Source organism: Dermacentor andersoni, chromosome 1 (assembly GCF_023375885.2).
Source record: "Dermacentor andersoni chromosome 1, qqDerAnde1_hic_scaffold, whole genome shotgun sequence".
NCBI lineage: Eukaryota > Metazoa > Arthropoda > Arachnida > Ixodida > Ixodidae > Dermacentor > Dermacentor andersoni.
Window position 1 is genome coordinate 208,651,833 of NC_092814.1, and position 13,913 is coordinate 208,665,745.

General features: G+C 44.3%; 1 protein-coding gene and 1 pseudogene across 4 annotated transcripts in view; both read left to right on the forward strand.

Annotated features, from left to right (window-relative positions):
• Positions 1–13,913, forward strand: part of Kyat (Kynurenine aminotransferase) — a 123,603-nt gene that overhangs the window by 65,630 nt on the left and 44,060 nt on the right. For all 4 annotated transcript variants that reach the window (XM_055063001.2, XM_050194587.3, XM_050194588.3 and 1 more), the window contains one exon: positions 6,219–6,339. In XM_055063001.2, the coding sequence (XP_054918976.2) occupies positions 6,219–6,339 (121 nt within the window). The remainder of the gene's footprint in view (positions 1–6,218; positions 6,340–13,913) is intronic.
• On the forward strand, positions 7–6,309 carry LOC126546875 (uncharacterized; annotated as a pseudogene).

Below are 13,913 nucleotides of genomic sequence, written 5' to 3' on the forward strand. Positions count from 1 at the left end.
GTCGGTCACTTTCCTTATACTTCACAGCATAATACATCTTATGCTGCAATTGCTATCCAATGTTTATCATCCGAGATCCATATTGAGGACAGTTTGATTGTTTAGAAAACATTGCAAAACAGAGCAGCTATGCTGTTTCAGTATGTAGTTCTGGTCAGCACTGTGGTAGCTACAGGCTTCTTCAACCAGTCGGGAGAGTGAACACATCTTAAAGGTGTCCTTCCGTGTCCTGTCATCTGCTATCTGCAAGCGCTGCAGCGCAGGCGGTGGCAGCATTTATGAAGACTGCAACTGCACAGCGAGATCAGCTGTTGCGAGAGCAGTGATATAAAATTTGTTCCATGTTCACTCTGTCGCCAAAAAAGCTTGTGTCTTCTAAATATTTTGAGATATAATGGAAGAGGAGGGTTGCAGAGATAGCAGAAGTAGAAGGGTCAAAAATTCCACCCAACCAGCATGTCACCTGGGATGGTGGCGCCATCTCTTGATCCCTCTTGTAGTGTCCACTTGTGCACAGTATGCTTGCTGACATTTGTAGGTGCAGCTGTTTTGTTAATTAGAATTCGTGCACGTTTACACCACATTCTTTCTGCAGTGTTCCAAGTGTGTTCAATGTCAACTTATCCCTTCCTTTCGTGTGAAAGAGTGGCTTGGAACGATGCTGTTGTGCCATCACAGACGCTATGACAGACGTGTTCTTGCGTCAGCCATGTGGCGTCGCTTCACAGGTGTGTGCGCACATGTGTCTGCTGGTGTTCCGCTTGCTGGTGTGCCTGTATAAGAACTCGGCACTGCTGTGCTGGTGGTTTATTCTTTCCGTTACGGCCTAGCTTGCCAAATAAACAGTTTGATTCCGTTGCTCTGACTTCGGAATTGCCTCTTGCAGCCACAACATAACAACAACAAGAATGAGGTTGCGTCAGTTTTCAGAATGCAGTTAACTGAAGAATCCAGCATGATCACGGCGGCGTCTCGGGATGCCAGCACTTGCAAGGTTCAACCAGTTCATCAAGGAGGGCAACGAAGACTTTGTATCTTACGTGAAAAGGTTCGAGCACTTCCTAAAGGCCTCCGAGGTGAGCGACAACCTGAAGGTTTCTATGTTTATCACAGCAATAAGGAGGAAGGCCTATCGAATGTTGTGAAAACGCTTGTGGAACCAGAAAAGCCTGAAAGCAAGACCTACAAGCAGCCAGCTAGAAGAAGTAATGAGGCCACATTACGCTACAATGTCATTGGTTATTGCAGAATTATTTATGTTCAACTCCCGTTTCCAGCAAGAAGGAGAATCTGTGACAGCATTTCATGTAGAGCTGAGGCGTCTAGCGGCATCATGCGACTTTGGAACCTTCCTTGACGACGCCCTTTGGGACCGTTTCGTAGCCGGGCTGCATGACAGAGCAACGCAAGCGGAGTCGCTAAAGAAGGGAACCTTAACGTTCAAAAGTGCATGCAACATTGCAAAAGGCATAGAGCTGGCATGCAAAGAAAGCCAAGAGTTTCAGCCCAGCCGTGTTCAATCAGCTAGCGCAGCTAGCCTTGAACTGAACAGTGGGAAACATGCAAAACCAAACCGACAAGCTTGTACACCACAACGAGGAGCGAAGGTGTGGCACTTATCAGAATGTTTGCTATGTCGATCTGCCCATGACCTGTCAATGTGCAAGTTCTGCAAGTACTGGTGGCATCTTTGCAAGCACTACGGACACTTGGCGAAAATGTGCATGGCTAGATGTAAGAGCACTACGAATGCAGTAGAGACAGTGACAATGAACTGGTGCTATACAATGTTTACTTGTGTGATGAATGTGCAGAGCATTATGAAATATGTCTTTTAGAGGCAGAGAAACATGTTCGCATGCAAATAGACACAGGAGCATCTGTTTTCAGTTGTGCCAGAAAGCCTGTACAAGAGTTACTGGCCCAATCTACCTTTGGCATCCTGCCATATGAAGTTGAAAACGTACTGTGGTTCCCAGCTTGCAGTTATGGGGAAGCTAATAGTTCCAGTAGAACACAAGGGTCAACACCAGCAACTTCCATTAGCAGTTGTTAAAACCCGTGGTACTAGGAATACTGCATTTCTTGGACGTGACTGACTGGTGGCTCTAAGGTTGGACTGGTCTAGTAGCACAAGGTATGCCAAGATAGTGCTGCCATGTTACTTGAACAGTATTCACAAGTTTTTGATCAAACACTTGGCTTAATTAAGAGCTCTCCTATCAAGCTAGTGCTCAAACAAGGTGGCACTCCTGTTTTTTGCAAAGCATGCCAAGTGCCTTTTGCATTGAAAGGCATCGTAGCCAAGAATTTGAGTCTCTTGTAGAGACTGATGTTCATGTACCTGTACAAAAGAGTGAATGGGCAACGCCTCTTGTAGTTTTACCCAAGTTGAACAACAAAGTTAGGGTGTGTGGCGACTTCAAAGTGACACTAAATTCATGCCTTCGCACAGATCATTGTCCTCTTCCCGTGATTGATGATCTGTTTGCAACTTTGGCAGGATGCAAATACTTTACAGTATACTTGATCTGTCTACTGCATAATAGCAGCTCGAACTGCATGCTGTGGCACAGTCACTTGCAGTCATGAACACATACTGGGGTTGTTCAAGTACACGCAGCTACCATATGGTCTTAAGAGTGCTCTCCTCATTGTTCCAGGCAGTCATGTATGATATATATTGAAGGGTCTAGACCATGTTGAGTGCTATTTGGATGATTCATTGATTACTAGAGCATCATTCGATGAGTGTTTGCAGAAAGTAGGGAGTGTTATCACGATTTCAAGAAAAGGGCATTCAAGGAAAGAAATAAAAATATAAGTTCTTTCGAACATCTGTGTCTTATCTGCGACACATTTTGGACTCGAATGGTATACACCCGTCTGATTAGAAAGTTCAAGCAATAAAGCAGGCCCTTAAGCCTAAAAATGAAGCACACTTGCAAGTGTATCTTGGTTTGATCAATTTTTATGGAAAATTTGTGCCGAACATGTCTGCTAGTGTGAAGCCCTTGTACAATGCTCCGAACCAAGAAAAGGGGTTCCAGTGGTCAAGTGAGGCCGAAAAGGTATTTGAACAAAGCACGACCTGGCTCATTCAAGAAACCGTCTTGACGTATTATGACCCAAAGAAGGAATTGGGACTACTTTGTGATGCATCACCATACAGTGTTGGTGCCATGCTTTTCCACAAAATTGGGGAAAACGAGAGGCCAATTGCTTACACGGCCAGAGCATTGAGCAAGGCTGAGCAGGGCTATGCTCATAAAGAAAAAGAAGCCCTTGCTGTAGTATTTGGGCTCAAAAAACTCCATAAGTATTTCTATGGCCGTACTTTTGTCATTTATTCTGATCATCAGCCTTTAGCTGGCCTTTTGGCACATGGCAAGCCCATGCCGGTGACATCGGCAGCAAGAATGCAATGCTGGGCGTTATTGCTAGCAGCATACGATTACCAGTGGGTGTATCGAAAAGGCAGTGCTGTTGGAAATGCTGACGCTCTTGCACTTGCTGTTGCCAAACGAAAATGATGTTTTAGATTTCTTTTCTGCTGTTGACCAGGTGGTGTTATGTGTTGCTGATATAGAGAAGGGAACTCGCGCAGATCCTGTTTTGTCAAAAGTGCTTGACTACACATTGATTGGCTGGCCAGTGCACGTGGCAGATAATGCTTTGTCTGCTTATTTCATTAGGTGACATGAATTTTCCATTGATGAGCAATGTGTTGCATGGGGTAACTGGGTTATCATGCCTGAATGTTTGTGAGAAAGTGCTGTGCCTATTATGAAAAGGTCACCCGGGCACAACATGCATGAAAATGCTTGCTCGTTGCTATGTCTGGTGGCTGAGGCTAGATGAGGACATTTATTGTCTAGTTCAGTGGTGTAGCACTTGTCGGTTGACACAAAATGCTCCACAAAAAGTTCCATTGCTGATATGGGATTGGCCAACACACAGGTGGCAGCGAGTGCATCTGGACTTTGTTTTCATAGAGAACCAGTGGTTGTTGGTGTTTATTGACACCCATTCACAGTGGGTGGAAGTCACCCTGATAACATCAACAACTGACAGAACTATGGAAAAACTCCACAGTGTTTTTGCATCATATGGACTTCCGGAGGAAGTTGGCTGATAATCGTCCACAGTTCATGGCTACTGCATTCGGTAACTTCCTTCGCATTAACGGCGTGTGCCATACTAGACCGCCGCCTTGCCATCCGACATCCAATGGAAGTGCTGAGTGACTCCTACAGACTGTAAAGAAAGACCTGCTTCGACAAGTATGTGACAAGAAAAAGGGGGATGTGAAGAGAAGCTTACAGCACCATTTAGATTTGTTTCTTTTCAGGTACAGCAACACACCTACTGCAACCACGGAGATGATCCCGGAAGGTTGTTCCTTTTGTGGAAGCCGCGCACCCATCTTACCTTCCTGCAGCCGAGTCTAAAAGACCACATGCATGGGCGTTTTTACAAGGCAAAGAACATGGTAGATGAAAAGCGAAGGAGCCTGGTGTTCCTTCAGGCTGAATGATCCGATCCTGGTGCAAGGTCTTCGCCCCGGCGATGAGAAATGCTTCCGCGGTGTCTTAAAAAAGTTACGCAGTTCTTCAATGTACGTCATACAAGTTAGTTAAGAAGCAGGTTCAGCCATGCTGAAAACTAGTGCCCATCCTTGTTGGCTGAGACTGAGCCACTGCCCACTGCTATGCCCACATTTACAGAACCTAGTCTTGAATTACCTGTTCTGTCCCCAGAGCCTTCTTGGGAGTCTGCAGGGCTGCTACCGAAACCAGTGGCATCTTTAGAGAACTTGCAGTCTTCACCCCGTGCTGCTATTCTGGACCGCAGCTTTGCTTTACAGTCCCCGCAAAGTAATGTCATGTTAGCCCCCAAGAAGCAAGCTTTTCAATGCAGCACCCATGCCAGAAAACTTCCTGATCGATACAAACCGTTAAAAAAAAAAAAAAGAAGAGAGAGAGAGAGAAGATGGAAGGAGTGCTCTGGCTATCACAGATGCTATCACACTCTATCACAGATGCGTTCTTGCGTCGGCCATGTGTTGTCGTTTCGCAGGTATGTGTGCACATGTCATGTGTGTGTTGGCATTCCGCTTGCTTGCTAATGTGTCTATATAAGCACCTGACTATGCTGTGCTGGTTGTCCATTCTTTTTGTTTCAGCTTAGCTTGCCAAATAAACAGTTTCATTCTGTTGCTCTGACTTTCACATTGCCCGCTGTGGCCACAACAGATACCACACAAGCAAGTCTGCACGTGCCATTTCTGTGAAGGACGAAGTGCTACCGAGGAGGGAGTCTTCCTCAGTGCTGTAGTTGTGCCAATTAGTACATGTATGAATTTAGCCACTCTCACAGCAATTTTCGGACTTTTTAAATGAAAATAATGCCTGTAGGGCAGCATCCCATTAATTTTTTTGTTCTTTGCACATTTTCATTCGAACAAATGGCGAACTCTATTTTCATGATCATAGAGCCTCAATAAATATTTATTAGAAAAATGAAGCAAAATCAAGCAATAAGCCGCAGCTGCAACCTGCAGAGAAACTCCCAAGTAAACACCTGCCAACAAGACCATTTCATAGCTGTTTAGTCATTCAGTGGCTTTGAAACTATGGCACTACATCTTGCTGTGCAAGAATCTGCACTCGCAGGTCACACAGCCTTGGCTCTGCTACAAGGAACTACTGAAACAGAGTATACGTTTGTCTTGGGCTGGTATAGAAGAAGGGAGAGTGTAACTGTGATGAAGCATGGGATTGGCTGGGAGCATCTTTCTGTGTGAAGATGGAAATTGGGACTTACCTCAGTTTTTTTAGACAAGTTGAGTTCTTAAGTAGTAACGAAACTGGAAATTGTGTCATGTTACCTGCTGTATTTTTGTGTTCAGAGATTATTGTAAGAGAATACTGAGATCATGGTGTTTTGCTGTCTTCACTGATGCTGGGTGTTTGTAAATGTTTATTGTATAGCCTTCTTTTGCTTTATGCTTTATCACAAATCAGAATTGGGTGTTGCTAGCATGTTGGGCTGTACCACCACTGTTCAAATTCTAGGCATTTAGTCGGGGAACATGGCATCAAGCGTATCATTTTATACGCCTCCTTACATTGGATGAAAGACCTATTATTTTTTTCTTTTTTGTCTAGTCGTTGTATCATAGCAGACACTTACATCTGGCAATATTTATTGGGCAGGTTTTCTCCCGGGAGGAACTGGAAATGATTGCAGAGCTTTGCAAGAAGCACAATGTGATCTGTGTTATGGATGAGGTTTATGAATGGATAATTTATGAGGGTGCCAAGCATATCAGAATGAGTAAGTACGTTCATCTGTATATCTTTTTTATTACATATTTTTTATGAGCTGCATTGGCTCAGTGGCTATAGCATTCTGCTGCGAATCGCCACAAGGTCATGAATTCAACTGCTGGCTGCAGCAGCCCCATTATGATCGGAGTGAAATGTAAAAACAATTATGAGGAGAATATTCGTGTGCGTCAGAGTACCTTTGGTGGCCTAGACTAGTCTCCAACTGATATTTTAAAGGCGGGGGGGGGGGGGGGGGGGGCAGTCAGAAAAAAAAAAGCAAATTTCGGCGGTAAACATGATCTTGTTCTTTTTTAGAATCCAGGGGTGTGGAAAATCCATTTATAGACTTTTTGTCACTGTTGCATTTCATTAAAATATTATCTACTTGAAATTTCATGAAATTTCAAGGCTGCAGGTATGTTTTGTGTTGTTCTATTGCACAGTCAGATATTTGTCACTCGTCACATGAAGTGCAGGTGCTGCACATGTGACGCTGCCTCCACAACGATGTCAGTTTTTGGGCTGTGCTGCACAAAGTCAGTTTGGAGCTTTATTGGCTTTGTGCCCTCACACGAGCTTATTGTACTTTCCAGTATGCACACCCACAAACTTGGTAGGACCTGCTGTGGTGGCATCGTGACTTTAGTGTTGCGCTGCTAAGCCTGGAGTGCACGGGATCAAATCCATGCTGCTGCGCCACCATTCAAAGAGCGAAAAATGCAAAAATGCCCGTGTACCATACACTAGGTGCACGTTAAAAAACCCCAGCTGGTCAAAATTAATCAGGAGTCTCCCGCTATGGTGTGCCTCATAATTATGCCGTGGTTTTGGCACGTAAAACTCCAGAATTCAATTAAAACCTTGGTAGGCATTTGTGGTAGTTGCCGGCTTATTGCCTGCAGACCCAAACTCTTCCAGCCTGTGCACATGACCTCATTCCTGATCTCTGATGTAAAGTCTGGTCGATTCGCCTGCACCACTGTAAACCAGTTCACAGTGGTTCATGAAGAGTTCAGAAATTTCGCAGCTCGATTTCAGCAAGGCAGGCACAGCGTCACACTCAAAACAAATGCTAAGGTGCAGATGTGGTGCAGGTGTCATGGTATGTACGACTAATGTGCATGGAGTATGTTAGTTTGAGAGGTCCTGAACTGCAGGCATGATCAGCTTCTAGGGCATAAATACATACCACACTTGTGTATACACATCAGACGTGTGTAAGGAGCGTTTTAACAGCGCTTGGACCAATGTCCTGTGTTGTGTGCTCCGCTGCTGCTTCGCACCTGTACGCCTGCACCAAGTCTGCACCGACAGTGGAGTATGTGCAGCAAAATCGTGAACCAGCCCTGCACTTTTTGAAACAAACGGTGTGGTTCAACGGTCACCATTGCTGCACTGCTGAAGCAAATAGCAGGGTGCAGCACTTTGTGGACTAGTTCAGGTGGTGCAGGCGAATCGAACATAGCTGTAGTATGAACATGTCAAGGGCGAAGTGCCTGTGACTGCTTGCCGCCCACTACTCCTGCTGGCTAGGCCTAACCAGTGCTGCTTTGTTGCATGTGAACGATCAGAGTTGCAGTTTGGTGCTGTGTTGATGAGGCTTTCTTTGCAACAGCTATTCGGCACTCAGAAAGCTGAGCAAACACTACAAAAATGAAATTTTTAATGCCTTAATGGCAGCAACTTTGTTTGTGGCTGCCATGTTTGTGACATTGCACTCACAGATCAGTCCTAAAAATTGAGTGACTTGGTGTGGGGTGTGAGGCATTGGTTGCCATTATATACATTGATTCTGTTAAGCAGTTGGCAGTGAAATAGGTGCAGGGAAGTCCAAATAATCTAGCTGGTTTGATAAATCAAATATGAAAAAAAAAATCGGCAGGCAACTGTAAGCTGGAGCACCCGTATAGTGCACCATTTCTCTTAGCCTTAGTGTGGCTTTGAAGGGGCAAATGCACGCAGTTAAACCTCAATATATAATGAACTTCAGGGCCCCTTTAACGCAAGACTATTCCAATATGTTTTTATTCCAATCTCCTGATGTCAAATTTGCGTAACTGCCGACGCAAGCATCGGGTGGTGACCCGCAGCGGTGCCTCAACAGTCCAATCAAACATTCTCTTAGTTTATAGGAGGTCACTTTTCATTGCTCTCAAAACAAATAACATTGCCTGCATTGAGCGGTTTTTCGTTTGTAATTGGTTGCCAGGAGGCCAGGAGCACGCCGAAGTTGACAGGGTTTCGATGGGGCCGAGCCAGCGCATTGAAAGTAGATAACTGGATGAAGAGGGTGGTGCCGGCATTTGCAATTTGTCCGCTTTTGCTTACTTAGCTTGCGGTGGCTGGTTAAAAATTGTGGCGGCATGCGACGGAAGCTTAAGAATGCCGCTAAAATGGATCCTCAGCAAGGAAGAGTTGGCAGAGCGAGGTCATACACGTGCTGAAAGTGCTCGAAAACTTTACACGATCGCGCAAAAAGTTTTATTATACGCAAATAAACCCATGCTCTCCAGCAGGTGCGAGTAGCCAGTGCCTGAGCGATCAGCGGCAGCCATCTTTTATTCCTTTCGGAACGGGGCAGCCTGCCGCTATTCAGAAAAAAATTCAGTTTTCTTCAGCATATTAATGCATCTTAATGCGTACACATCACTTTGACATGGAGAGTTTTCGCGGTTTTGCGACGTCGCGTGACAGGCAGGTGAAGTGGCTGCAGCATGAAAACTTTTTACCAATAGCCGAGGGCTAATGGCCAAAAGTCGTCGAATGAGAAATAACTATTTTTCTTTTGTTCAGCCCAATCATGCATAATCAATGTGTGTACGTCATATCAGATGGGGAGCTGCCGCGGTTTTCGTGACGGCGTGCGACCTAGGGGCGAAATGGGGGTGGTCCAAAAAAAGTTTTTGGCTAATCGCAGAGGGCTGATTGCAGAATTGTAATAGAACAATTTCAAATAGCTTTATGTTATAGTGCCCCAGTATTACGAAATTCTTTATATGACAAAGTATTTAACTTTTCCTAACCTGTCCATAGAACACCATGTATTTGGAACCTCAAAATAATGAGGTGTGTTTACATAGCGTGCCACGCGATAAGAGCGACTGCCAAAGCGGAGCATCGTTTCATTCCATGTAAAGTTCAAGTGCAATAAGATTATCGTGCCCTGTGCACTGTAAGGTTTAGGTGCAAGTGAAAGTGTGTGAGGGTGAGCCAAGGAGGATGGTGGCTTAAGGAGTGTTGTCTTCCCGTGCAAGCAAGGGGAAAGGTAGGGAGGGGAGCTTACCTGCGGTGTTACAATCAAGCGCTTATGAGGGGGAAGGATAGGGTAGTGCATGTCTCCTCCTTTAGTGTGGCCGTGGTGACGCATGGTTGAGCGAATATACAGCCTGCGCCCCTTCTTTCATAGGTAATCTGCTGCGTGTGCAAAGAGTGGCTGTTCCGAGATGGCTTGGCACCATGTGCACTGTCTTTGCACTCATTTAGTACTGGAGGTTGCTTAATCTCGAGTTTTTGAGAAATGAAGCGAGAGGCAGACGAAGCATTCACTCCTCGCTGCGGGCGCTTTTCATAATAGTGTTGTCCCTCTGTGGGCCACACTATCAGTTGCGGAGCAGAGTGGATGCGAAAGTGTGGCTGGCTTTGCTTAAATTGTGCTGCTGATGGGAAGATATCATTGAGATGGCATGAAACTATCTTTCGTCATCAACTATCAAATTAAAAAAAAAATTTCATTCAAATTTTCTTTTTTCTATATCCCCCATAATTAAGAAAATTTTGCAGCTGCTAGCATGTGAGAAAAGTTGATCGGCGACTGTACTTACTTGCATAAAAGCTCTAATTTTAATACAACAATATTTTTATATATCGAAGCACGTTTCCAATTTTACCAAATTCGTTAATCAAGGTTTAACTGTATTTTGTTTGTCATTTAACATACAGCCTCGCAGTGCGTTAGAACCATTCATATCACATAACCAACTTCATTGTTACTGGGCATAATTTGAAAACATTATCTTATGTTAGCAGTATGTGTGGTTTAAAGCGAATGACACCTGTGTCATACTTAGTATCATGAGGCTGCTTTGAAAAATTTGAGGTGTACTGACGGAAAAATTGTCTTGCATTGTTTGCTTTATAAGGTAGCTGATGACACTGTAATCACACTATAAGTGTTCAATTCCTCGAGCACAAAATAAATTATTAATTATATTGTTTTTTAATGCAACCAATTCAAAATGAGCACAAAGTGCACCTTGGCTTCAGGCTTGAGGCAGGCCTTGATGTTATTTCACTGAGATTAGTAGTGATCACATGTTATCACAAACTGCTGACATGTGCATTTGTCAGCCTGGTCCAGTCGTTGGAAGCCACACCATGACTGTGTTGCCGAAAGCTAGGCGCGTGCTTTCACATTAGCCATTCTTTCTCCCTTTCACGCTATGCTTCTCCGTATTTGACGGGATAACCCCATTAGGCACAGTGTCCACATTTGCGGACGTGACTTGTTTTTACCAGTTTTGTTCATAGGTGGCAAAGGAAGAGTGACGGACATTGAGCTTTCATCATCATCTTCAGCCTGGTTACGACCGCTTCAGGGCAAAGGCCTCTCCCATACTTTTCCAACTACCCCGGTCATGTAATAATTGTGGCCATGTTGTCCCTGCAAACTTCTTAATCTCATCCGCCCACCTAACTTTCTGCCGCCCCCTGCTACGCTTCCCTTCCCTTGGAATCCAGTCTGTAACGCTTAATAACCATTGGTTATCTTCCCTCCTCATTACATGTCCTGCCCATACCCATTTCTTTTTCTTGATTTCAACTAAGATGTCATTAACCCACGTTTGTTCCCTCACCCAATCTGCTCTTTTCTTATCCCTTAATGTTACACCTATCATTCTTCTTTCCATAGCTCATTGCGCCGTCCTCAATTTAAGTAGAACCCTTTTCGTAAGCCTCCAAGTTTCTGCCCCGTACCTGAGTACTGGTAAGACACAGCTGTTATACACTTTTCTCTTGAGGGATAGTGGCAACCTGCTGTTCATGATTTCAGAATGCCTGCCAAACGCACCCCAGCCCATTCTTATTCTTCTGGTTATTTCAATCTCATGATCCGGATCCGTGGTCACTACCTGCCCTAATTAAGTGGATGTATTCCCTTACCACTTCCAGTGCCTCGCTACCTATCGTAAACTGCTGTTCTCTTCCGAGACTGTTAAACATTACTTTAGTTTTCTGCAGATTAATTTTTAGACCCACCCTTCTGCTTTGCCTCTCCAGGTCAGTGAGCATGCATTGCAGTTGGTCCCCTGAGTTACTAAGCAAGGCAATATCATCAGCGAATTGCAAGTTGCTAAGGTATTCTCCATTAACTCTTATCCCCAATTCTTCCCAATCCAGGTCTCTGAATACCTGCTGTAAACACGCTGTGAATAGCATTGGAGAGATCGTATCTCTTTGCCTGACGCCTTTCTTTATTGGGATTTTGTTGCTTTCTTTATGAAGGACTACGGTGGCTGTGGAGCCGCTATAGATATATTTCAGTATTTTTACATACGGCTCGTCTACTCCCTGATTCCGTAATGCCTCCATCACTGCTGAGGTTTCGACTGAATCAAACACTTTCTCGTAATCAATGAAAGCTATATGTAAGGGTTGGTTATATTCCACACATATCTCTATCACCTGATTGATAGTGTGAATATGGTCTATAGTTGAGTAGCCTTTACGGAATCCTGCCTGGTCCTTTGGTTGATGGAAGTCTAAGGTGTTCCTGATTCTATTTGCAATTACCTTAGTAAATACTTTGTAGGCAACGGACAGTAAGCTGATTGGTCTATAATTTTTCAAGTCTTTGGCGTCCCCTTTCTTATGAATTAGGATTATGTTAGCGTTCTTCCAAGATTCCGGTTCGCTCGAAATCGAGGCATTGCGTATACAGGGTGGCCAGTTTTTCTAAAACAATCTGCCCACCATCCTTCAACAAATCTATTGTTACCTGATCCTCCCGAGCTGCTTTTCCCCCTTAACATAGCTCCCAAGGCTTTCTTTACTTCTTCCGGCATTACTTGTGGGATTTCAAATTCCTCTAGACTATTCTCTCTTCCATTATCTTCGTGGGTGCCACTGGTACTGTATAAATCTCTATAGAACTCCTCAGCCACTTGAACGATCTCATCCATATTAGTAATGATATTGCTGGCTTTGTCTCTTAACGCATACATCTGATTCTTGCCTATTCCTAGTTTCTTCTTCACTGCTTTTAGGCTTCCTCCATTCCTTATAGCATGTTCAATTCTATCCATATTATACTTCCTTATGTCAGCTGTCTTACGCTTGTTGATTAACTTGGAAACTTCTGCCAGTTCTATTCTAGCTGTAGGGTTAGCGGCTTTCATACATTGGCGTTTCTTGATCAGATCTTTCGTCTCCTGCGATAGCTTACTAGTATCCTGTCTAACGGAGTTACCACCGACTTCTATTGCACATTCCTTAATGATGCCCATGTTCATATCTTCAACACTAAGGTCCTCTTCCTGAGTTAAGGCCGAATACTTGTTCTGTAGCTTGATCCGGAATTACTCTATTTTCCCTCTTACCGCTAACTCATTGACCGGCTTCTTATGTACCAGTTTCTTCCGTTCCCTCCTCAAGTCTAGGCTAATTCAAGTTCTTACCATCCTATGGTCACTGCAGCGCACCTTGCTGAGCACGTCCACATCTTGTACGATGCCAGGGTTAGCGCAGATTATGAAGTCTATTTCATTTCTAGTCTCGCCATTTGCACTCCTCCACATCCACTTTCGGCTATCCCGCTTGCAGAAGAAGGTATTCATTATCCGCATATTATTCTGTTCTGCAAACTCTACTAATAACTCTCCCCTGCTATTCCTAGAGCCTATGCCATATTCCTCCACTGACTTGTCTCCAGCCTGCTTCTTGCCTACCCTGGCATTGAAGTCGCCCATCAGTATGGTGTATTTTGTTTTGACTTTACCCATCGCCGATTCCATGTCTTCATAGAAGCTTTCGACTTCCTGGTCATCATGACTGGATGTAGGGGCGTAGACCTGTACAACCTTCAATTTGTACCTCTTAAGTTTCGCAACAAGACCTGCCACCCTCTCGTTAATGCTATAGAATTCCTGTATGTTACCAGCTATATCCTTATTAATCGGGAATCCGACTCCTAGTTCTCGTCTCTCCGGTAAGCCCCGGTAGCACAGGATGTGCCCACTTTTCAGCACTGTATATGCTTCTTTCGTCCTCCTAACTTCACTGAGCCCTATTATATCCCATTTACTGCCCTCTAATTCCTCCAATAGCACTGCTAGACTCACCTCACTATATAGCGTTCTAGCGTTAAACGTTGCCAGGTTCAGATTCCAATGGCGGCCTGTCCGGTCATTGAGCTTTAGGTGAATTGAACCCTCTGCATAGTCAATGTGTGTTCATTTTACTTCATTGTGCTGTGTATTGCTACATATGATCACTTTGCTGAAGGTACTACAATGTTTCAAGGGACATGTGATGTCACGTTCTAGCAGCATGTTGAAAGAATAATTTTTCCTCTCTTGTAATGCA